Source organism: Trichechus manatus, unplaced genomic scaffold (genome assembly GCF_000243295.1).
Source record: "Trichechus manatus latirostris isolate Lorelei unplaced genomic scaffold, TriManLat1.0 scaffold00010, whole genome shotgun sequence".
Classification (NCBI taxonomy): Eukaryota; Metazoa; Chordata; class Mammalia; order Sirenia; family Trichechidae; genus Trichechus; species Trichechus manatus.
Genome location: NW_004443946.1, coordinates 16,628,230 through 16,651,130, shown reverse-complemented (window position 1 = coordinate 16,651,130; position 22,901 = coordinate 16,628,230). Strand labels below are relative to the sequence as shown.

General features: G+C 41.0%; 2 protein-coding genes across 2 annotated transcripts in view; both read right to left on the bottom strand.

Annotated features, from left to right (window-relative positions):
- PPP1R36 (protein phosphatase 1 regulatory subunit 36) overlaps positions 1-10,402 on the bottom strand; it is a 39,185-nt gene extending 28,783 nt beyond the window's left edge. The window contains exons 1-6 of the mRNA XM_023726276.1: positions 9,811-10,402; positions 8,760-8,824; positions 4,749-4,835; positions 3,719-3,816; positions 3,552-3,618; positions 422-520 (exon numbers count right to left, since the gene is read on the bottom strand). Coding sequence (XP_023582044.1) covers positions 422-520; positions 3,552-3,618; positions 3,719-3,816; positions 4,749-4,835; positions 8,760-8,824; positions 9,811-9,879 — 485 coding nt within the window. The 5' untranslated portion in view covers positions 9,880-10,402. The remainder of the gene's footprint in view (positions 1-421; positions 521-3,551; positions 3,619-3,718; positions 3,817-4,748; positions 4,836-8,759; positions 8,825-9,810) is intronic.
- A 109-nt stretch (positions 10,403-10,511) lies between these two features.
- HSPA2 (heat shock protein family A (Hsp70) member 2) lies at positions 10,512-17,886 on the bottom strand. The gene is made up of 2 exons (XM_004370949.3): positions 15,822-17,886; positions 10,512-15,252 (listed from the first exon to the last, which is right to left on the bottom strand). Exon 1 carries the CDS (start codon positions 17,739-17,741, stop codon positions 15,834-15,836), a length of 1,908 nt encoding a protein of 635 aa, XP_004371006.1. The 5' UTR covers positions 17,742-17,886; the 3' UTR covers positions 10,512-15,252; positions 15,822-15,833.
- Positions 17,887-22,901: the final 5,015 nt, after the last annotated feature.

The following is a 22,901-nucleotide window of genomic DNA, read 5'->3' as shown; positions in this document are numbered from 1 at the left end:
TATAAAATAGACACTGGATTTCAAAGACTTACTATGAAAAAAATGTAAAATATCTTAATAACTTTCTAATATTGATTACATGGAGACACTGGGTTAAACAAAATATAGTATTAAAATTAATTTTACCTTATTTTTAAAAATTTCTTAAATATGGCTACTAGAAAATTTAAAATTACACACATATAGCTCTCATTACATTTCTATTGGGTAGTGCTGGTCTATATTATTAGGAATATTTTGTTACTGGAAATCCCATCTGAGTTATTCAGTGAGTTTTAAAAGCTGGCAAACTCCTTCCATTAAAATGTTTAAGTATACTTCAGGCTTTAAAAATTTCCATCATTTCTTTACTCTAGACAAAAGATTACTTTTAATATTGGTGATGATAAATTTATAAAGCACATTAAAAAATCCTACTCACACCATGTAGCTTTTGGGTTTCTTTTCCAGTGAGATTTTTTCCAAAAAATGAGATAAATAGTATAATAATGCCATGAGGAAATTGTCAAGATTCTTATTCCTATGGTGAGATTTTTAAAAAAATAAAAAGGAATTAGTACAGTAACATATTTCAAACATAAGGTTTCTCATAAAAAAAATATGGGTACACAGCATAAGTGGAAACATACGTTGTTATGCCTATCACAACTAACTCACCATTTAAAGTTCTATATACTACACTGTGAAGATGTAAATTTGATTTTTAGAAACAAAACTTTTTTAGGAAGTCAAACACTAAATTCTTTTAGTTTTGCTTATCAATTAGTTTCCATTTTAAAAAAAGTTCTTATTATACAAATAATATATTTTCATTATTTTAAAAATGTTCAGAAATGTATCAAGTAAAAAGTTCTTTCTCCCTCATCCTTTTGTCACCATCCTACTCCCCAGGTAGTCACTGTTAAGAGTTTGGTATACAAAAAACTGATAGCTAACACAGTTCACTATACTAGGCCCTTCATGGTCATCTCAGTGATGTGGCATCTGAGGCTTATTTCTCAGTGTACTGGATTTATTCTGTGTGCTAGTATGTAAAGTAATTACTATTATTCATATATTTTGTCTTCAAATGTTCCGCTCTACTTAATGCTGTCTAAAGGCATAATTAGGATTTCCAGATATTAATATGATATAGCCAACGAAATAAAAATTCAATCCTTTATAGAGTACAAACGAAAAGTGAAAGAAGAGCAAAGAATATATGTGGTTATAAGTGAAATACTTTGTATTAATGTGTACCAGTATCAGTTGCCATTGAGTCAATCCCAACGCATGGCGTGTCAGAGGAGGATTGTGCTCCATGGGGTTTTCAATGACTAATTTTTCTTTGGAAGCAGATTGCCAGGCCTTTCTTCCGAGGTGCCTCTAGGTGGACTTGAACCTCCAATCTTTTGGTTAGCAACTGAGTGTGTTAACCATTTGCACCACCCAGGAACTCCATTCATGTGTATATATCTTAAGTGTTAAGAAAATAACGATGGAACATTGTCAAACCAATTGGTCATATCAATAAGTTTAATAATTTTTTTTAATTTAAAAAAGAAGAGTTTGGCATAAAAATTCTTCCTAAACTTTTTAAAACATAAACCACCATGCCACCACACACCCCTCATGCCCCAGTGCACACACACATGCACCATGCATGAATATATGCCTTTAAAATTTTTTTTTGGTAATACATGGGATCATACTGTACACACAATTCTTTACAATTTGCTTTTGTCACTTACCTGTGTAGCATGGATCTTTTTTTATGGTACTACATACAGATTTTCCTCTCTTTTAAACAGCAGAACACAGTATTTTACATCTCATAATTTATGTAACTAGTCCTCTATTAAGGAGCCCTGGAGGTGCTGTGGTTAACAGCTAGGCTGCTAACTTAAAGGTGGGCAGTTGGAACCCACCAGCTGTTCCGTCAAAGAAAAATGTGGCCGTCTGCTTCCGTAAAGACTACAGCCTTGGAAACCCTATGCGGCACTTCTAGTCTGTCCTATAAGGTTGCTATGAGTTGGACTCAATGGCAACAGGTTATGTTTGGTTTAGTCCTCTATTAACAGATATTTAGGTCTTTTTAAAAAATTAAAGACATTGCTCCAGTAATTATCCTTATAGCCGTATCTTTGAGCAAATTCCTAAAAGTGCTAATGTATGCACATACTAAATTTTCATAAGTCTTACTCTCCAAAAAAAGAGTCCCTGCATGGCGCAAAAGGTTAAACGCTCAACTACTAGGTGAAAAGTTGGAGGTTTGAACCCACCCAGAGGTGCCTTAGAAGACAGACCTGGCAATCTGCTTCTGAAAGGTCACAGCTTTGAAATCCCTATGGAGCAGTTCTACTCTGCACACACGGGGTCACCGTGAGTCAGCGGCAACTAATGACAACTCTCCAATAAGACTGCACTGATTTACCAATCCTATCTCATTTGTTTTTAACAATGATTTCTTTCAAAATATTCTTATAAGACTTTTGCTGTGTCCTTCTTGGCCCCAAATGGAAATTCTTTCTCTGGCATGCCTTCCTTACCTAGACCTTTAGAGTAAGATGAAGGTGAGCATTGCAGATTTTTTCGCAAGACAGTAATAGCTACCTGTCTTAGGTTAGCCCCCCAAGAAGCAGACCCGGAGACAAAGATTTGAGAGTAAGTAGTTTATTTGGGAAGTGATGTCAGGAAACATCCATAGGGGAGCAGGGGAAGTGAGATGCGAAAGGAGAGGAAGCCAGCAAAGGGTATGTTAACAAGTTAGTTATCACTGAGGACAAATGTAGCTCAGTCCTGTGGGGACTCTGGGAGACAGTGTAGAAAACAACCCAGAGTTACCTCAAATGACAAGCAAGGAGGCTGGGGCATTTATCTACCAACCCTCCCTCTGTCAGGTCACTGATGGAGGGTTGCTACTGGGGACACTGATTCTCTGGTGTTCCTAGCTTGCTTGCCCTGTGGTCAGGCTGAGTGTGCTCTGCTGTGGAATAAAGCCTTCAAGCAGAGAATCTCAGGTGTTTGCCATTGGCAGGCATCATGTCAGTGCTGAGGGACTTGGCTCGGCCCCAACAGCATCTGGAACACAACTCTTCCTGAGCATTCACTAAGCACCAGGTGCCATGGGAAGCACTTTCAACGCACAGCCTTAAGAAGGAGACATTGTTACTCCCCAGTTTTGTAGCTGAGGAAACTGAGGCTTAGAAAAGTAGCTTTCCGATGATCACCCATCTAGTACTTCTTGCAGCTGTCAAACATAACTAGTGAGAAAACTGAGCTTCAGTAAATCGGTATATCCCTTAACTGTTAGATAATTACAGTGTAGTCTTTATGGGTCTCTGACAACATGCTCTCCATACTTCTGGTCCTGGGACTCCACTGGGGGCTCCCTGACTTTTGCTTCTTCTCCCTGATTCTTTGGTCTCAGTCTTTCAGTCCTGACAGGGCAGTTTGCATAGAGCCAGTCTTGTGCTCTTTTTCCAAAAATCAAATTTGTCATCAACCATCAGATGGAATTACTTCAAAATAAAGGACAAAAGGTCTAAAGTGGTCTCATAAGCATTACATACTTCATAAATGTTGTAAAAGAACAGATTCGCTGCATCTCAGTCTCTTGTAGCAAAAGCAAAGCAACATCTGAAAGCAGAGAAGATGGACAATTGAAAGAGGGACAAAGAGCTGCCTTAGAGGTTCACACCAGACAACATATTGTAAAGATGAGGAAACAGTTACTCACATTTAACATCATCTAGTGTAACGTAGCCCTGCTGACCTCGTTTCTCTAAGGCTTTAGTTGACTTATCATCTCTCACAGCACATCTTTTATCTGCCAACCTGTTTTGGAATATAACAGTCTCCAGTAGTGTTTTGCAAGGTTTTAGTTACAATTAACCTATCCTGAAGTTCATGAAGCTTTTGGAAGCTTTTGCTTGGCTGCTAACTGAAAGGTGGGCACCCAGCAGCTCTGAGGGAGAAAAGACCTGACAATCTGCTCCTGCAGATTGTTGTTGTTAGGTGCCGTCAAGTTAGTTCTGACTCATAGCAACCCCATGTGCAACAGAAAGAAACACTGCCTGGTCCTGCACCATCCTCACAATTGTTGCTATGTTTGAGCCCACTGTTGTAGCCACTGTGTCAGTCCATCTTGTTGAAGGTCTTTCTCCTTTTTGCTGACCCTCTACTTTACCAAGCATGATGTCCTTCTCCAGGGGCTGGTCCCTCCTGATAATATGTCCAAAGTACATGAGACAAAGAGTACAGCCTAGAAAACTCTATGGGGCAGTTCTTCTCTGTCACATGGGGTCACTATGAGTCGAAATTCGACTCGATGGTACCTAGCAACAACAATGAGAGCCTGAGTGTCATGCATAGGTTTCATTTAATAGAAGATCATTTCGGAATACATTTTATTAAACACTATATTTACTATGCTCGGGGTGAGAGGAATGCACACTGCCTGATACAAGATGTAAATACCAGTTCCATCCAAAACAGGTAATTTAAATCATCCATTTATGGTGTAGCTACCATTTTCAAATTTAAAAAAAAGGTATAGAAAGTTGTAAACTTGCTGATTTTGAAATTACCACAGGGATACATGTACAGGAACTACTATAACTTTCATCATAGTTCTGAAATAGTACATGTTCTTTCCTTGATGGGTGTATGCATTCAACCTAAGATAATGGGAATAGTCTGTAAAGGCTTAAGCCATTCTGCTGAGAGGTGTGATCAGCAACACTGGCATGGTTGGAAAGTTAAGTTACCTGTCTGAAGCTGGACCATCAGTTTCAGCAAAGTGAACTGCTTTGCCTTTCTTTCCTTTTTCCTTGAGTTCTATTGAAGGTGTAAAACTGAAATAGAAATAAGAAAATTAAGAACTTAACGTTTTCCCAGGAGAAAATGATTAATCTTATCATTACCACAGCTCATGTAATCTTAGACTAGTTTATATTATGAGTGGAGGCTGAAGAGAATTTGAGGCACAGGCGTATTCATGTATTTACACATGGAAATCCTAGCAACAGATTAAAACTTCAAACTTTACATTCAGCGTCTAACCATGAGCAGTCTCCAGAATACCACCATACAAAAAAACATTTCCACTTGGAACAGTTGCAATAACTTTACAAGAAACACAAAACTCAAGATCAGTTTGGAAGGATTTTTTTGATGTATTATGTTCAAGTGCTTTTAGCATAATCTCATTTAATCTCCACAGCAGCTCTAGGAGGAAAATAGTATTATCGTCACCATTTTTAGAGATGAGAAAATTAAAGCTTAGAAAGAGAATAAGTAATTGGGTCAAGATCACTTAGCATGTGGCAAAGCCAGAATTGGTGTCGAGACTCTCTAGCTGCAGAGCCATGTGGTTAACCACCAGGCAATCCTGCCTCCTGAGCAGCTATCTCTGTTTTCACCGCTGCAGACCTTCCTAAAGGCCTGATCTATCTCCAGGAAGGTTTCAGGACCCTTTACTTAACTCAGGGTTTCTTAAACTCTATGGTCATTGTACAAGCATTAGTAAGCAGTCAGGGGCCTAAGCAAAACCAAAACTAAAAAAGTTTATCAAGCTGTACACGTAAGATTTGTATACTTTTACTGTATGTAAGTTATACCTCAATTTAAAAAGTAAAACAAGACTGTGTGAGTACACAAATCAAGGGACAGTTAGGAGAGACAGGGAAAGGAATACCATGAAGAATAGGTGGGCATCCCTTTTGTGTTAGAGCTGCTTTGTGTTTAAGCAGCTCGATGTGGCAGGCCTCAGACTGCAAGTTACAATCACCCTGGGAGTCCAACTGGTGGGTACAGAACTGTTGCTGCCGTTGTTAGTTGCCGTAGAGTCGATTCTAACTCACGGCTACCTGATGTGTGTAGAACAGAACTGCTCCATTGGTTTTCAAGGCTGTGACCTTTCAGAAGCAGATGGGTAGGCTGCTCTTCCAAGGTGCCTCTGGGTGGGTTTGGTGTGGGTTATTTGTAGATTATACTGTTGGAAACCCTATAGGGCAGTTCTACTTTGTCCTATAGGGTCACTATGGGTCGGAATTGATTTGACGGCAATGGAGTTTTTACTACAAGATAAGTTTGAAAAATACTGACAATTAACTTCATTTATAAACAAGCTGAACAAGAAAAAAGTATAGTCTGTTTTTCATCATAATAAGAGAGAACTGAGGTGGATATGGGAAAAAGAAAATGTTGGCGCTTAAAATTTATACCTACATTCTCTTGTGCTTTAACATATATTTTGACCCCTGTGACTATCTTCTCTGTCTAATCCCAAAGCTATCTCACTCCTTTTATCATGTATGCTGTTTAAAGAGCTACTCAACAGAATCTTCTGTGACATATGTGAGAACAAAAACTGAAATTACAGCTTTGGAAATGACTGATTTCTCAGAAATACTGAAATAAATATTCTAAGAAATATAAACGTTTAATTTTGAGTCTAATATGATATTAAACCTTTAAATTACTTATGTTTAATTAACATTAAATGTAATATCATATTTATAATTAAAAATGACTCCTTTCCTGAATTCCAGCCCTATTTGTTCAATAGCCTAAGAAACATATCCATGTGAACACATCATAGCAACCTGAAAACACTTCACCGGTTTTGCCTCTTTTATTCTGTACACAGAGGGGCAACCCCAGTCACTCAATCACCAAAGCAGACACCGCTTCTTCCTTACCCTTCACATCCAAGCACCACATCTTATCAATTCTACCCAAATATTCTGTCAATTTCATCTCTTAAATATTTCTTAGTCTTGTACATGCTCTCTATTCCTACCAACACTTAGTTCTGACTCTGTTTCTTACCTGTATAACTACTGATAATTCTCCTACAACTAGCCTTCTAATTTGTCCTCTGCATCTAGTCTTGCTGTGCTTGAATTCTGCTGGTTTACTGAACAAGTTCAGTAAACATTCATTTGGAGAGTGCCTATGCTGGATGCATAGGTATGCTATATTATAATTGCCCCCAGTATCCCCAGCTGCTAATGGACATAATAGCTACTAATGGACACGAAGTGTGTGCTTTAGGGTGAGATGATTGCCCTCTGAAGAAAGCCAGAACTCTACCTTAGTGCGGTAAAGGAGGAAGGGTTCCTCTCTGGCACCAGTAAATCTATTATAGCCTAAACGGGGCAGTAAATGATGTCCATTGCCTACAGGGGGCCGTTTACTTTTATTACCCCTTTTAACTTTTATTGTCTGCTTTCATTACCCCTTCTCCTACCTGCTCTCTGTACATGCTACCTGGCATGTAGACGTGGCTGTCCAATTAATATTTAATCCTGGGAGGGAGGAACTTCGACATTCTCTTCCCAAGATGCAAACTGGAGCGTGCTAGGATACCACTAACATCACTCTGTGGCCGGAAGCCTAACTTCAGGGAACCCAGGCTGATGATGATGCATGCTGTTCTATTCATCCCTGTTTATTCTGTAATAAACGCCTGTTGATCACTCCATTAGAAGTGTCTGGTTTGTGCTCTGCTCCGAATGATCTTTCACTAAGAACTTGTGGATGTAGCGACATTGCAGCCTACTTTGTGAAGTTTGGGACAGGAAGATGAGTAAGACAATTCCTATCATTGAGGGGCTTATGGTATAGTAGGAAAGGGGCCCTGGTGGCACAATGATTAAACTCTCGGCTGCTAACTGAAAGGTCAGCAGTTCGAACCTACCCAGCGGCTCCAAAGGAGAAAAGACCTAGCAAGCTGCATCAGTAAAGATCAAACAAAACCAAAAACCAAAACCAACTCATAGCGACCCTACAGGACTGAGTAGAACTGCCCTCATAGGGTTTCCAAGGCTGTAGATCTTTATGGATCAGCAGTGTCTGGCATATAGGAAACCCGTTGCCACTGAGGACAGTGTAGAACTGCCCCATAGGGTTTCCAAGGAGCAGCTAGTGGATTCAAACCGCCTACCTTTTGGTTGGTAGCTGAATTCTTAACCACTGTGTCACCAGGGCTCCATAGAAAGCAGGTGATAAATGTTAACAGCAAGTGATGCCTGGAAGGCTGTTCAAATTGTTAACAACGGTTATCTCTAGAGGGTGGGACTGCAGCCCTAAGGGCAAATAAAAACCTGTCACCATTGAGTCAATTCCAACTCATAGTGCAAAGACAAACTAAAAACAAAGAAGACACCTCCCTTACCTCCACCCCAAACACTCCCACCCCTGCCTTTTACTTTTAGCATTTACTTTAGAAAATATATAATTGCTGCAAGTTCTTACTCAGTCTCTTTGAAAAGTATGTAAATAAAGATGTTCCAAGGGCCTGGGAGCTATCTCTTTCGAATGTAATCATCAAGGAAGATCTCACCCCTACCTCCCAGTTTCCTGAAGGAGATTGGCATAGCTTCAGGTATCCTACCATAAAGATGCTAGAAAATTAGCAATTTTATCTTGAAAACATTGGTTGTATTCACTTAGCTATATAAAGGGTACATTTTTTTTTTCTTTTTTGTGGGGGAGGGGTAAGATTTCTTTCTGTCTTTGCAATCTCTTTATCGGATTGCCTGTGATGCTTCATATTCTGGCTTAATGCTTATTCAATAATAAAAATTTTCTTTCTCTTCTATTTTTGTGGAGAGGTTTTCTGGGTTGGGAGTAGATTTTGTTTTTACTTATATTTCCTCAACACAGCAGATATTAACTTTATTCTTTGTAGTCTTCTTTACTGCTTGAATTATTTTTTACCCCAGCACATATAATTTTTATTAAAAGGATAATAAAGTTTTGTTAAAATTTACCTTCTGAATTCAAGAGTTCTGGTATCATCTTTCCAGTACCACATCCCTAACTGTAACCCCGAATGCTGTAAAATGAAATGATTACAGCAAAAATAATTAAAAGTTCAGTTTACAATGCACAGGTCACAATAATTCCCACTAGTTGCTCAACTCTATTCAATAAAGATGTAGAAATTTAAAGTTGTTGTTGTTGTTTAAGCTGAAGCCAGGATTTTATCCTTTTTGTTTCTACGTGTAGTTTCAGTAGGAAGGAAAGAAAGAAACTCAGATTGCACATGCTCAAGGCTCAGCATAGCAATTTACAGATGAATTTGGGCTCATACAACAATAAACTGATGCCTAGGGAAGCTTTAACCTATTTGCTGAGATACATTTTCCTAATGGGAAGAGGAGCCCTGGTGGCTCAGTGGTTAAGCGCTCGCCTAGGTCGTTGGAACCCACCAGCTGATCTGTGGGAGAAAGATGTGGCAGTCTGCTTCCATAAAGATTTACAGCCTTGGAAACTCTATGGGGCAGTTCTACTTTGTCCTACAGGGTCACTATGAATCATCTGGGTGGCAACGGGACTGGTTTTTTTGTTGTGTTTTTTTAACAGGAGAAGCCGGCTCTAACATTGACCCCGCCCTTCTGGGGAAGTGAGCAAGGAACAAATTTACCGTTTTCACTAACTGGTAGATTCTGACCTATCAGCCTTTCATCTCCCAGGATCCCACCCAGAGCCAGACAGCTTCCTCCGCAATAGGGATATTTTGCAATCAACCAGTTTAGAGTGGGAAGGGGAACCCTTCGTAAATATCTAAATATTTGCGTACGGAGCCAGAATTCAATTCTGTGTGCCGAATACGCCTTTATAGTTTTGTTTTCGTAGACAAACTGCCCACATCACTTGGAGTACCGCTCCCCCAGGCACTAAGGCGGCGACCCGCCTCTGGCGAGGGCAAGAGGCTCAACAAAGCTAAACGAGGGCGTCTCGGTCCCGCGACTGAGCAGCACTGGCTCCTGCCGCGCCTCCCACCGGCTGCCCTGTGGAGACTGTCAAGGCTGCACGTACATCCGGCCGGGGAACTGAGAGACGGTCCAACTTCTTCCTCCTCGAATACAACTCGGCCACCGAAAACATGGCCTCCCCTTGACCGCGTCACAGCGTTGCGGAGGCAACCGCCCACAGGCGCCGGGCGGGCGGGGATCCTACTTCCGCCACGACGTCTGCGCGACCGCGTTCTCCGGCGATCCCTGAAGCATCGCCTATTGCTCCGTCAACCTCCTTACAACCTTTGCTCGTGGTGACTTTTTGGTTTATCCATAGTAAAGCTGCTCAGGGATTAATTCTTTGGTTTACTCACGGCATCCCAACACTGAAGATAAACCACTTGACTTTTTTAATTGGAATAACTAGATTCAGTCTTATAGAGACGATCCATTTGTTCCAAACTTTATTAGGTTTATTAGAACCTATTAAGGTTCAAATCCTGGTTGGTCCTAGATTAATGGGCAACGTGGGGTAGGGGGAGAGAGGTAGTGTAGGAAGAGAACGTAGGTATGGAAATAAGGTTTTCAAAACTTAGTTCTGCTACTTCAGTAGCTGTGGAATCTAAGAAATTAACTCTCATCCTTCTTCCTCATGTGAAAACATCAAATCAGGGGTTATCAGAATTTTTAAGCTGTAATGTTTGTAAAGCATCGGGCTTAATACACAAAGTTAGTGTTGCTCAAAGCAAAGAAACTTGCTTTGTGTCAGACGGTGCTCCATTGATATTTTTACATTTATACTTATTTTCACTTCTCAAATCTTGTGTCTTGTAATTCCTTCTTGCTTCTAAATTGACATGCAGATTCTGGTTGATATTTTTTTCCAACACCAATGTAGGCAATGCTAGATGCAACATGATTGGGAATGCTTAGTGTATTCTGCTTTTCTATTCCCACAGCTTAACTGGCATAAGAGATGCTCAGTAAGTGATTATATATGTCCTTAATAAACTTAAAAATATGTAATAGATATCCCACTATATCCCTCCACCACCACTGCCGTCTCAGTATCACTTCTTGTTAACACACAATCACTGGTTACCAAAACCAGTTGACATTTATGACTCACGGTGATCCATCCCATATGTGTCAAGAGTGGAACTGTGCTCCATAGGGTTTTTCAATGGCTAATTTTTTGGAAGTAGAAAGGTGCCTCTGGATGGACTGGAACTTGCAACCTTTCGGTTACCAGCTGAGTGTGTTAACTGAACCACACAGGGGACTACAATACACAGTCACTGGTTACAGTGGTATAAAATTGTAATCATCTGGATTCATGTTCCACTCACTTGAGTCAGTTGTTGGTAGCTGTTCAGGTTGGCTCAGATACACTGAAATTCACCTACACATTGGCAGTGGTGGGTTGAGGCTGTGGCCTCAAGACCTGCTTATTATAAGATGAGTCACTTGAAAAGGAATGAGAATATCCCAGTTGTCAAAAGCCTTTCACCACTGAATTTAACTTGGGGAAGTGGGGAAGCAGGGAGAAATAAAATAATGAGCTGAAGCTCCAGAAAGGACAAAGACCAAGCAATCTGGATGGAATTCAATCACCTCACAATCATTATCAGGAAGAACTTATTAAATATACTAGGTCAGTCAACCTCTTTGCAATTGATCCCAATGAGTGGAGAAATGCTAACAGAAAACACAAGATCTAATATAACTCACCATAGTCTAACTTCAGTTTGTCTAATGCAGAAAAAAACTAAGGTAAAAGTTACTGAGAAACCAAAACAATGACTCATATAAATTACATGACAAGTTATTTCACAGGTGGTAGAGGGACATAATATTTAAAGGCATTTCATAACTCTGAAGGGATTTTCTCATACTTCTGTATCACCATACTCTAAGAAAAGTTCTGGTTATAGTAAAGAAAGAAAAAATGGCTTTTATAGCTCTAAATCATTATTTATTCTAAAAAATGACCCACTGATTGCTTAGATTTTTTCACCAATTAGGTTTTTCTTAAAAATGATGACATTAGAAATTCACAACTTAAACTGGAAATAGAATTTTTCCCTTTTCAAAGCAAAGAAAAACAATTCACATAATGTAGGGATAAAGGTACCTTCTAAATATTTGTAATTCCGAGTGTTCCATGAAGGAAAGATTTTTTTGCCTAATTAAGACAAACTCCCCAAGGTCATAGGTTGTTGGTTGCACTCAAGTCGATTCCGACTCAAGGTGATCCCATGTGTACAGAGTAGAACTGTTCCATAGTTTTCAAGGTTGTGAGCTTTGAAAAGCAGATTGCCAGGCCTGTCTTTGAGGGGCCTCTGGGTGGGTTTGAATTGCCTTAATGATTTGTACCACCCAGGGACTCCATTCAAGGTCAATTATTACCTAATAGAACTAAATTGCTAGTCTCAGGTTCTAGGCCCAAGACATTAACTGAACACAGTGTATGTTTATACTATGGAAAAGCTATAATGGACAGATGTCCATAGTGTTGTAACCCTAACTAAAAAAACTGTACATGTTAGAAAACAGAAATGTCAGATTTTGAATTAGCAACTCCATTTTTGGTTGCTTATTTCCCCAAATTTCAATTCACAAACATAATAATCTAATCTACACTGAAAAGGGTGAAGGAAAGGGCCTATGGATCTTGATGGGAAAGACATTTCAACTTTTAGTATCCCATTAAATTTCAAAATGCATATATACCCTAAAACATTCCCATTCCCAGAGATATATCAAAAATAAATACTGGGCTTTTCTAAAGACCCATAATTTCTCTTTCAAGAATGAAATTCTGAATCTAATTTTAACATTCAAGGATAGTCCCTCAAAACAGTTTACTCAGACCTAAGTGTTTATACATTAAATGGAAGCAATTGAATATTCCTGTTGCCCCTTAACCTAAATATATATATTCCCTTAGCAACTGTCTTGTGATGCTTGGATTTTTTAAGAATTTCCAAAACTTCAATTTAATTCCAGTGTTATTTATCAAGAGGAACATACTTCACAATTTTTATAAACTACATTCAGTTTATAGTAGGTGAATGCCTTATCATGGTCCCAGTATTTGAAATTCACAAAAACATTATCTTTTCACTTCATCCAGATGGCCTGTTGAAGATTATACATATGTAAACATTTAAATTCTCACTACATGTCCTTGACGTACTGAATAGGTGATAAATACCCTATTGTACACATTGTTTAAAAATGTAAATAGCATTAATATTCCTAATGTACAAGTCAAGTTTTAATGCTTTCCATTATACATATTAAATACTATAAGATGTTTAAAGTGAGCTTGTTTTGAAATTTCACATATCTCAAATACTGTAAACAACCTGTTATATCTTATTTTGACAGGTGTCTAGATTTATTGCCTTAGAACAAGGACAACTATGTTAATCAGACATTTCAGGTAAGAAGAATTTAAGTACCTATTCTGAGAGATGTATTTCTTCAATGCTTTAGCATTCCATAAGTGCTGTATTTGCTTTAGTCATGACTACTAGTCTCTAGCATAATTTACTAATTTTCAAGTTCAAGAGATGCTAATTATTCCTTAAAAACTGTAATTTAGCCCTGTCCTACATCAAGTGCTTTTTCCATTGTCATTTGACTATGGCTAATCTAACACCTGCTATGCAGTTCCCAGGAGTTACCCAGTTACCAGTTTCAACTGACTTTTGGAAACACTGACTGGCTACTTTGGTGTCTTTATCTTAGTAATATTCAGCTCTATGTAGATTTGAGAAGACAGAATTAAAAAAACACTCCTCAAGAAAGCTAAGAACTAATTATCTAAATATTACCTCCCCTCCTCCAAGTAATTACTTTTCAAAATAACAGAAAATGAAGTATCTACATAGATTAAGAATAGTGTTATAGCAAGTCACCAGAGGCCAGGCTATAGGAACAAGGCGACTAACATCAGCCATTTTTCTGATACCTTAGAAACTAATCTCTTTTAGAGTGAGGTCTGAATCATGCTAATACCAAACTCCACTTACAGAAAAACTCCATTATATTTTGAAGTTAGGGCAAGAAATAAACACTTTTGACAAATAAAAGACTAACAAAAGATTAATACAATGGGTATTATCTTTGTAAAACTCCTATTTATGTTAAAAGTCACTCTAAGGGTAGCATTCACCTAACTCTGTTAAGTACTAAGGTAGTTTGTCAAATATTTATGTGATACTATCTACAGTCAAATGAAACACCCTTAATACCTCCTCATCGAAAACTTTCCACCAACGTGACAACACTAGCACTGGTAAACTGCAGTCATCTTCAGCTTTTCAGAGTCTAAAGGTCAGTCACCTTTAAAAAAATTTAAGCTTTTTTTGAAAAAATTTCACAATTGCCTTTTTGCCCCCTACTCAGCCACCCCAATGAGACTTGATAAAAAAAGAAAAAAGCTTCTATGTACGTAAGATTCAACTCTTGTGAGAGGGTCATTACCAAAGCCCAATATTCTCAGGCTAATCTGTTCTAATTTTTAAATTATAATTCTTCGCATTATTCTAAAAGCTGATGTCACCGTCTGACACAAAATGGTCCACTACTAAATTAAAAATATTGTTTCTACAATTCTTATGAACAACATGATGCAAATCTACATCACCTGGAAAGAGATACCAAAATGTCTATGTGTGGTAAAAACATTAGGTTAACTATGTATTTTTAAATCAGCTTTATTGAATTTCTCGGAAAGTTCCCCTTAAAGAGAACAAATCAGAAGCAGGTGCCACTCTATGAAAAAATAAACATGAGCCTCCTTTTCCCAAGGATGTGAATTTTAAAGCTTAAGCCTACAATAGTGGATATTCCTATCTGCAACAGTCTCAAACCAGATATATAGGAAAATGGACAAGTTGTATATTAACAAAATACAGGACTATCTTGTAGTTTGCCTTTTAAAAAATCTATTATAGTTATCTAAGGTAGGCATTGCAATGGCATTATGAGCCTCAAATCAGAAAAAAAAAAAAAATTTAAATATTACCTTCCCTCCCCCCAAGTAACTATAACTGCTGGAAAAAAAATGCATCCTAAAATGGAATTTGCCATTAACTCCTAAATTGAGCTGTTTTACAAGAATATGAAAGTTAAAACAAGTTTGACTAAATTTGGACTCAATATTAAGTCACTTTAAAGCTTGCCTGCTGGCTCGGGTTTCAGGCAAATGTATGTCACAGAAAGCAACTTGTTTCCATACTACCTGTGGCTACTGTTAGAAGACAACTCCTGCCTCAGTTTTGGTTAGTTTGGAGAAAGAAGTAGTTTATACTTAACCCCAGAGTGTAGTTTATATTTTGCTGGAATATTCTGGTGAGTTCTCATTTGAACACTTATGCCAGGCTTTAGGAGCTTAGGTACACTGGAAGACCCCAGTTTCTGTACAGGTTTCTTTATTAAAGAGAGAGAGAAAAAAAAATTTACCCAGATCTTCTCCCCTTAAGTTGTTGATAATTCAAGGCAGGAACCTCATCTGAGAATTAGACAAGATTAGGTTAGATAAATTTCGCATCATACTCAAAGGCCAACATGCGTAAAACAGTAAAGTTAGGGAAAATTGAGAACTCCCAGACAGTAATTTTGAGATCAATTATAACTTTACTTTAAATTTGTATTTATGCATCTGTTTGCAAAAAGTATGCCTGTCCTTAACATTACTGCAATGTTCACTTTAAAGTACTATGTAAAAATAAACAATTCAAGCTTCTATATTTTCTATCGCCCTAAACTTCCAAGGACAGGTGTGCAAACGTCACGTTTCTCATCTCCCACAAATCTCCATGCACAAACTAAGCTAACCAAAAATGCTCAAATCAGCAAACATGCAAAATGCATTAAAGAGGAACCTCAAATAGTGATTTTAAAATCAAACTTTAGAACTAAGCTTTTATAATTAAACTAAGTTGTTGCACCTTTCCTTTCATATGCATACACCGGGCTAAAGACTTCCAACAACAGATTTTGTACTTGGCACAATGGCATTTCAAAGAAGAAACAAAAACAAAAGAAAAAAGAGAGAAAGGAAAAGGGGTTTACGCTGACTCGAGTGCAAGTTTAGTCCACTTCCTCGATGGTCGGTCCCCCGGAGGCTCCGGACCCGCCACCGCCAGGGCCGCCTTGGTAAAGTTTGCTGATGATGGGGTTGCACACTCTTTCGAGCTCTTTCTGCTTGTGTTCATACTCGTCTTTCTCCGCCATCTGGTTTCGGTCGAGCCAGCTGATCACCTCCTGACACTTGTCGAGTATCTTGTTTTTGTCCTGCTCGCTAATCTTGCCCCTCAGTTTCTCGTCTTCCACCGTCTGCTTGATGTTGTAGGTATAGGACTCCACGGCGTTTTTGGCGGCGACCCGCTCGCGATTGGCCTCATCTTCCGATTTGTACCGCTCCGCCTCCTGCACCATCCGGTCAATGTCATCCTTGCTCAGACGACCCTTGTCGTTGGTGATGGTGATTTTGTTTTCCTTACCAGTGCTCTTGTCAGCGGCGGTGACATTGAGGATGCCGTTGGCGTCGATGTCGAAGGTGACCTCGATCTGGGGGACCCCGCGGGGCGCGGGGGGAATCCCGGTCAGGTCGAACTTGCCCAGCAGGTTATTGTCCTTGGTCATGGCCCGTTCGCCCTCGTACACCTGCACCAGCACGCTGCTCTGGTTGTCCGAGTAGGTCGTGAAGGTCTGCGTCTGCTTGGTGGGGATAGTGGTGTTCCTCTTGATGAGTGGGGTCATGACGCCGCCAGCCGTCTCGATGCCCAGTGACAACGGGGTCACGTCGAGCAGCAGCAGGTCCTGCACGTTCTCCGACTTGTCCCCGATGAGGATGGCCGCCTGCACCGCGGCGCCGTAAGCCACTGCCTCGTCGGGGTTGATGCTCTTGTTCAGCTCCTTGCCATTGAAGAAATCCTGCAGCAGCTTCTGGATCTTGGGGATACGGGTGGAGCCACCCACCAGCACGATCTCTTGTATTTGGCCCTTGTCCAGCTTGGCGTCGCGCAGCGCCTTCTCCACCGGCTCCAGGGTCCCGCGAAAGAGGTCGGCGTTGAGCTCCTCGAAGCGGGCGCGGGTGATGGAAGTGTAGAAGTCCACGCCCTCGTAGAGCGAGTCGATCTCGATGCTGGCCTGCGTAGACGAGCTCAGGGTGCGCTTGGCGCGCTCGCAAGCGGTGCGCAACCGCCGCACCGCCCGCTTGTTAGGCCCAATGTCCTTCTTGTGCTTGCGCTTGAACTCCTCCGCCAGATGGCTCACCATGCGGTTGTCGAAGTCCTCGCCGCCCAGGTGGGTGTCCCCGGCGGTGGACTTCACCTCGAAGATGCCGTCCTCGATGGTCAGGATGGACACGTCGAAGGTGCCACCACCCAGGTCAAAGATGAGCACGTTTTTCTCGCCGCCCGCGCAACCCTTCTTGTCCAGGCCGTAGGCGATGGCCGCCGCTGTGGGCTCGTTGATGATGCGCAGCACGTTGAGGCCCGTGATGGTGCCCGCGTCCTTGGTGGCCTGGCGCTGCGAGTCATTGAAATAGGCCGGCACGGTGATGACCGCGCTCTGCACCTTGCCCCCCAAGTAGGCTTCGGCGATCTCCTTCATCTTCGTGAGGACCATGGAGGAGATCTCCTCCGGGAAGAAGGTCTTAATTTCGCCCTTGTACTCCACCTGCACTTTGGGCTTCCCGCCCTCGCTCACCACCCGGAACGGCCAGTGTTTCATGTCCGACTGCACTGTGGCGTCCTCGAACTTGCGTCCTATCAGCCTCTTGGCGTCGAAGATGGTGTTGGTGGGGTTCATGGCCACCTGGTTCTTGGCGGCATCGCCGATGAGGCGCTCGGTGTCGGTGAAGGCTACGTAGCTGGGGGTGGTGCGGTTGCCCTGGTCGTTGGCGATGATCTCGACCTTGCCATGTTGGAAGACCCCCACGCACGAGTAGGTGGTGCCCAGGTCGATGCCGATGGCTGGGCCGCGGGCAGACATCCTGACTGAAAGGCAGGCAAGCGAAACTTGAGGAGAAAACCCGGGAGAGAAAAATCCGCGGTGTCAACTAACTGCCTTTTCACACTGGACACCACGAGCGCGATCAACGTCTGCCCGCTAGGCTCCTCGCTTTTATAGCCGCCTCCCCACCGCCTTCTGGAAACTCCCAGAGCCAATCCACTCTTGGGACCGCCCGCACAAGCTCTTCCTGCCCCGCTACAGGCTTGCTTGGGTCGGAGTGACCGGCCTGTGACCCAACAGATTTCAAGTTGGGTGAGGGGCGGACCCCGGCCGGAGCGAGGAAAGCAAGGGGCGGCCGTTATGCAAATGACACTTCTGTGTCTCCGAAGCGGCCTGCACCTCCGCGCCTCGCGCGCAGCCTGCAGCTTGGGGGCGTTAGGCTCCTGCCCCACGAGCCAGCGGTACGCGCATTTTCGCTATCTTTGCCTTTCCTAAGGTGGGATTCGTCGACGCCCACTGGATTGGCAGGGCAGGCGACCAATGAACGTCGCGGACTCCAAATTGGGGGGGCGGGAAAGGTTTGGGCGTGGCGCGGGGAGGAGTGTGTGGGCGGTTTCGGTGACGGGGGCGGCTTGTTCTCTTCGCGCAGTTCCTAAGGCGGTTTAGTGCTAGGAGTCCTTACTAACCGAGCAGGCAGGGACGGCGGTGTTCCTTCTGAGTTGGTTGCACTGAGGCCGTTTGGCCGGAACCGGCTTTTTTCTTCCGTCTGCGCCGTCCAAGATGAGGGGACGGGGCGTTGGCGTGGCCAGGGTGAGAGGGCGGCTTGCCCAGCTGAGGACAAAAAGAAATGAAACCGAAGTTCTTGAACGATGGTCAGTCTCCTAGAATTTTATATTGCGTGCTTCGCAGCGTCTCTGGGTGTGAGCGCTAGATAAAAACTGCGTGGCGGGGAAAACCTGAGCCCCGGGAGAGGTGACCGTTTTCCCGCGCCAAGTTCAAGGCGCCTTCGGGATCAGAGTCGGGAATGGCTGCAACTCGGCCTCGCAGGAGCCTGCTTTTTGAACTTTCTACACCTCACTTTTCATTTTTCCTACTTGCCCTACCGTTTTAAGCTTCCTGGTTTCATCTCCCTGTTCTCCCTGTTATTTTCGGATTCAAGTGCTTTATCCACCGCCTTGAGTTTTTCATGGAAAGATATAAAAATAAAAACCTTCACGTTGACGCACTATAAAATAACCTAGCCTCACTCCCTGCATGATTCTGTCATCCCCACCATACGTGCGACCGTGTTTATGACCGAGTTACCTCGAGTTATCTCAAAGGAATGAAATTTCCTTTCTTTAGCTGAAATAAAATTATATTAGAGGCATAAACCCTCAACGAGAGAAGGCAAATGAGTAGAACTGCAATTCATTCTCATGTTTAAGATGCATATGAGAATAGTCTGGAAAGAACTGTCACCAGATGACAGGAGGTGGAAGCAGGCTGCTGTAAGTGAGCACTGTGCTAGGCACAGAGTACTAAAACAAATAGTCTGTCCTTAAGAGATTGAGCGTTTAGCAGAGAAGTAAACATAATTGAAGAGAAGTGCTGAGAGAAAGATACTATGGGAACACAGAGGAGGGGCCACAACCATCCTGAGAACAGTATGTTGGTGAGGGCTTCCTGGAAGAGATGACATGTGTGAGCTGAGCACTGAAGTTTGCCAGCAGAGGAGAGTCGCTATGAGTCAGAATCCACGGGTGGACAACGGATTTTTTTTTTTTTTTTTTTCCCTGGATGGGCAAAAATGAGACCAGTGTGTGCTAGGGAGAACTACAAGTTCCCTAAGGAAGAGTAGTGTCGCTAGAAGTGGAGGGGTACAGGCAAAAAATGGTCTCTTCAGGTTGTTGTCGTTTTTAGGTGCGGTGGAGTTGGTTCCAATTCATAGGGACCCTGTGTACAACAGAACGAAACACTACCCAGTCCTGCGCCATCCTCACAATCGTTATGCTTGAGCCCACTGTTGTAGCTGCTGTGTCAGTCTATCTCGTTGAGGGTCTTCTTTTTTGCTGACCCTCTACCAATGTCCTCCAGGGACTGGTCCCTCCTGATAACATGCCCAAAGTATGTGAGACATAGTCTCACCCGTCCTTGCTTCTAAGGAACATCATGGCTGTAGTTCTCTTCAGGTGACACGATAAATTTAAGGGTTTTGTGTGCCATGGTCTTTTTCCTGAAGTTATGGAAGGGAGGGGGATTGTTGGGGGAAGAAACATCCTTTGACGCAGTCTAGTAAGGTAAAGTCCATATGAAAGTTGTGTCAGACAGTACTGGAGAAAAATTTTTGTCTGAGACACATGAAGTTATCTGTGACAAAAAGTAACGCTGACAAAATCCTATAAAGTCAATGAAGGTTTAAGATTCTTTTATCTGGCTGTGTATATAATTTCTAATTTTTAAAAAACACATTTGCCATTAATTTGTTAATCTCATTGGTTAAATAGTACTGTTTTTAATCCCAATTACCATCCTTTTCTCCATTAAAGTTAAAAATTTTTGAAATAGGAAACATGTTTTAGAAAGTATTAGAAGAACAAGAATTAAAAACAAAAAAGTTTCTGTTGAAGCTTCCTTAAATTGTGAATACAGATCTCTCGGAAATTCTTGCCTTTTATGTAGTTAAACAACTGATCAGTTTATCGTACTGTGGTGGCTTGCATGTTGCTGTGATGCTGGAAGCTATGCCACTGGTATTTCAAATATCAGCAGGGTCATCCATGGTGGACCAGTTTTGGTAGAGCTTCTACACTAAGACTAGGAAGAAAAGCCTGATGATCTACTTCTGAAAATAAGCCAATGAAAACCTTATATATCATAACACAATATTGTCCAATAAAGTGCTGGAAGATGAGCCCCTGGGTTGGGGGGGCGGGGACCAAACCCATTGCCCAGAGCTGATTCCGATTTATAGCGACCCTATAGGACAGACCGGAACTGCCCCATAGGGTTTCCAAGGAGCAGTTGGTGGGTTTGAACTGCTACTTTTTGGTTAGCAGCTGAGCTTTTAACCACTGACTGCACCACCAGGGCTCCCCTGGGTTGGAAGACATTCAAAATACTAGGTGGTTCCAACAATGGACTCAAGTATACCAATGATCATAAAGATGGCACAGGACCGGGCAAAGTTTCATTCTGTTGTACATGGGGTTGCCATGAGTCAGAGCCGACTCAAATGCAACTAACAACCTTTAGTTTAAAAAAGAGAGAGAGAGAAGAGGGAATTAGTGGGCTGGAGAGAAATACAAATTCTCTGTGGAACTGGTGATATGATGTGACTTAGAGATAGAATCCCAGCTATAACTGACAACAGAACTAAGAAATACAAAACTGTAAGAAACAAACACACTTACCTCAAACAAATTAAGATTACAGAAAAAGCAAGCAGGCCTGAGTGCTCATACACAAACCCTAAAATTAGAGCTTCAGAAGAGAGAGGTTCTTTTGCATAGTAACTATGTACCACCTCTGTGTACAGTTACTACAAACAAATCTGACAGTTTAACTACCAATTCATCTTTAACATAGCTTTCTGAAACCACAGTAGCAATTACATCTGCATTTTCCTTAGCTCTATATATTTTTTTCTGCTTTAACTTTTCACCTAGTAAATTGATGTTTCATATTTTAAATGGCATCCTGAGCTTTTTCCAAAAAGACAGTATTTGCATTTTGATTTTATATGAAATAAACTTTTGCAATCCTAGAACATTATTACATACTGATCATTCTTGAAATTTTTACACTTTCCTTACTTGTATTGATTTTTTTAAAATCATGCTCTTTTTTTTTTGATGACTGTGGCTCAGAATTAATTAAAAGCATAGTCCCTTAAAATTCACCAAAATAATGAATTTGTGATCAAATAATATTCATTAGTGCCAGCAAAGGTGCAGCAAAACAGGCAAACTAGTGGGAATACAAATGAGTACAATCTTTCTGGAAGACAATGTGACAGTATTTATTTTTGACCTTAAATATGATCATATCCTTCATTTACTACTACTTTTTGTGGGATTCATCCTAAGGACATAATAAAACATGCAGGTAATGTTATTTGTAATAGCAACAACTAAAAGGAAATGGCCTAAATTTCCAACAGTAAGAAAGTGATTACATGGATTATAGTATATCCATATGATTAAATGTTATGCAGCCATAAAATGGTTTATAAAACTTTTAATCACACACAAAAATGTTCTGGATATTAGTTTAAAAAAAAGAAGATATAAGACTGTATATGTCAGATAATCTTATATATGTGAAAAAGATACCACAATTGGTTGTCTCTAGTACAATAATTTCTTTACTGTACTTTTACAATTGATTTTTAAAACTTGACTATTAACATTCAGTTGAGACAGTGTTTACTACTCCTATTACTTACACAGAAATTAATATTGATTTTCTAAAGTGAAATCTGTTTGGCAGATTGTAAATACTAAAGTGTAAAATATTCTTCAAAGCCAAAACTGAGGTTCCACGAAAGTTTAACGGGGGAAAAAAATAAGAGCTTTGACATCTGTTCAACTTTCTCTCATGTATCCCCAGCACTCAGAAAAATACCTGAACATAGTAGTAATTCACAGCTCAGTGTTTATTAAAAGTAACAAGAGACACATTATTTAACCAAATAATTGGGAATAATAACTCCATTTTTTTTTTCCCCCGTAGAAGCGGAAGATCCTCTGGCTACCTCACATATTTGTCTACTAAATGATGTTGCAGAGATCAAAAGCTAAAACAAATTCATGTTTGAAAAGATTTGTATGGGATACAAGGATGGACAAGGTGAGGTCTAGAACTATGTGCATAGGCAATAAGGCCTGCTCTATGGAGACTAGTTGAGCAAGAATAATTTTTTTCATTATTACTAGAAAAAACAAACTTGTGGATTTTCTTGGAATGCCTTCAACTCCCACCCAGGCACAACCTTAATAGGGGTTTTGGATTGTTTTGAGGGAGTAGTGCTAGCCTGAGTAAAAGGCGGGGTAAGTAGCAGCTGTCATTTGAGGACCTATGAGCAAACTGGAGTCAAACTAGCAATTATATTTAAGATTTCCATAAATACTGCCATTGTATAATTATTTGAAAGTGTCCTTGCCCAAAATGTTTCTCCAGTCACCTGTCACTATAGGAAAACTTTCACCATTTGTTTGA

Bases quoted from the DNA above. Each gene is read 5' to 3' on its own strand.
- HSPA2 (XM_004370949.3), bottom strand. From the start codon at position 17,741: ATGTCTGCCCGCGGCCCAGCCATCGGCATCGACCTGGGCACCACCTAC.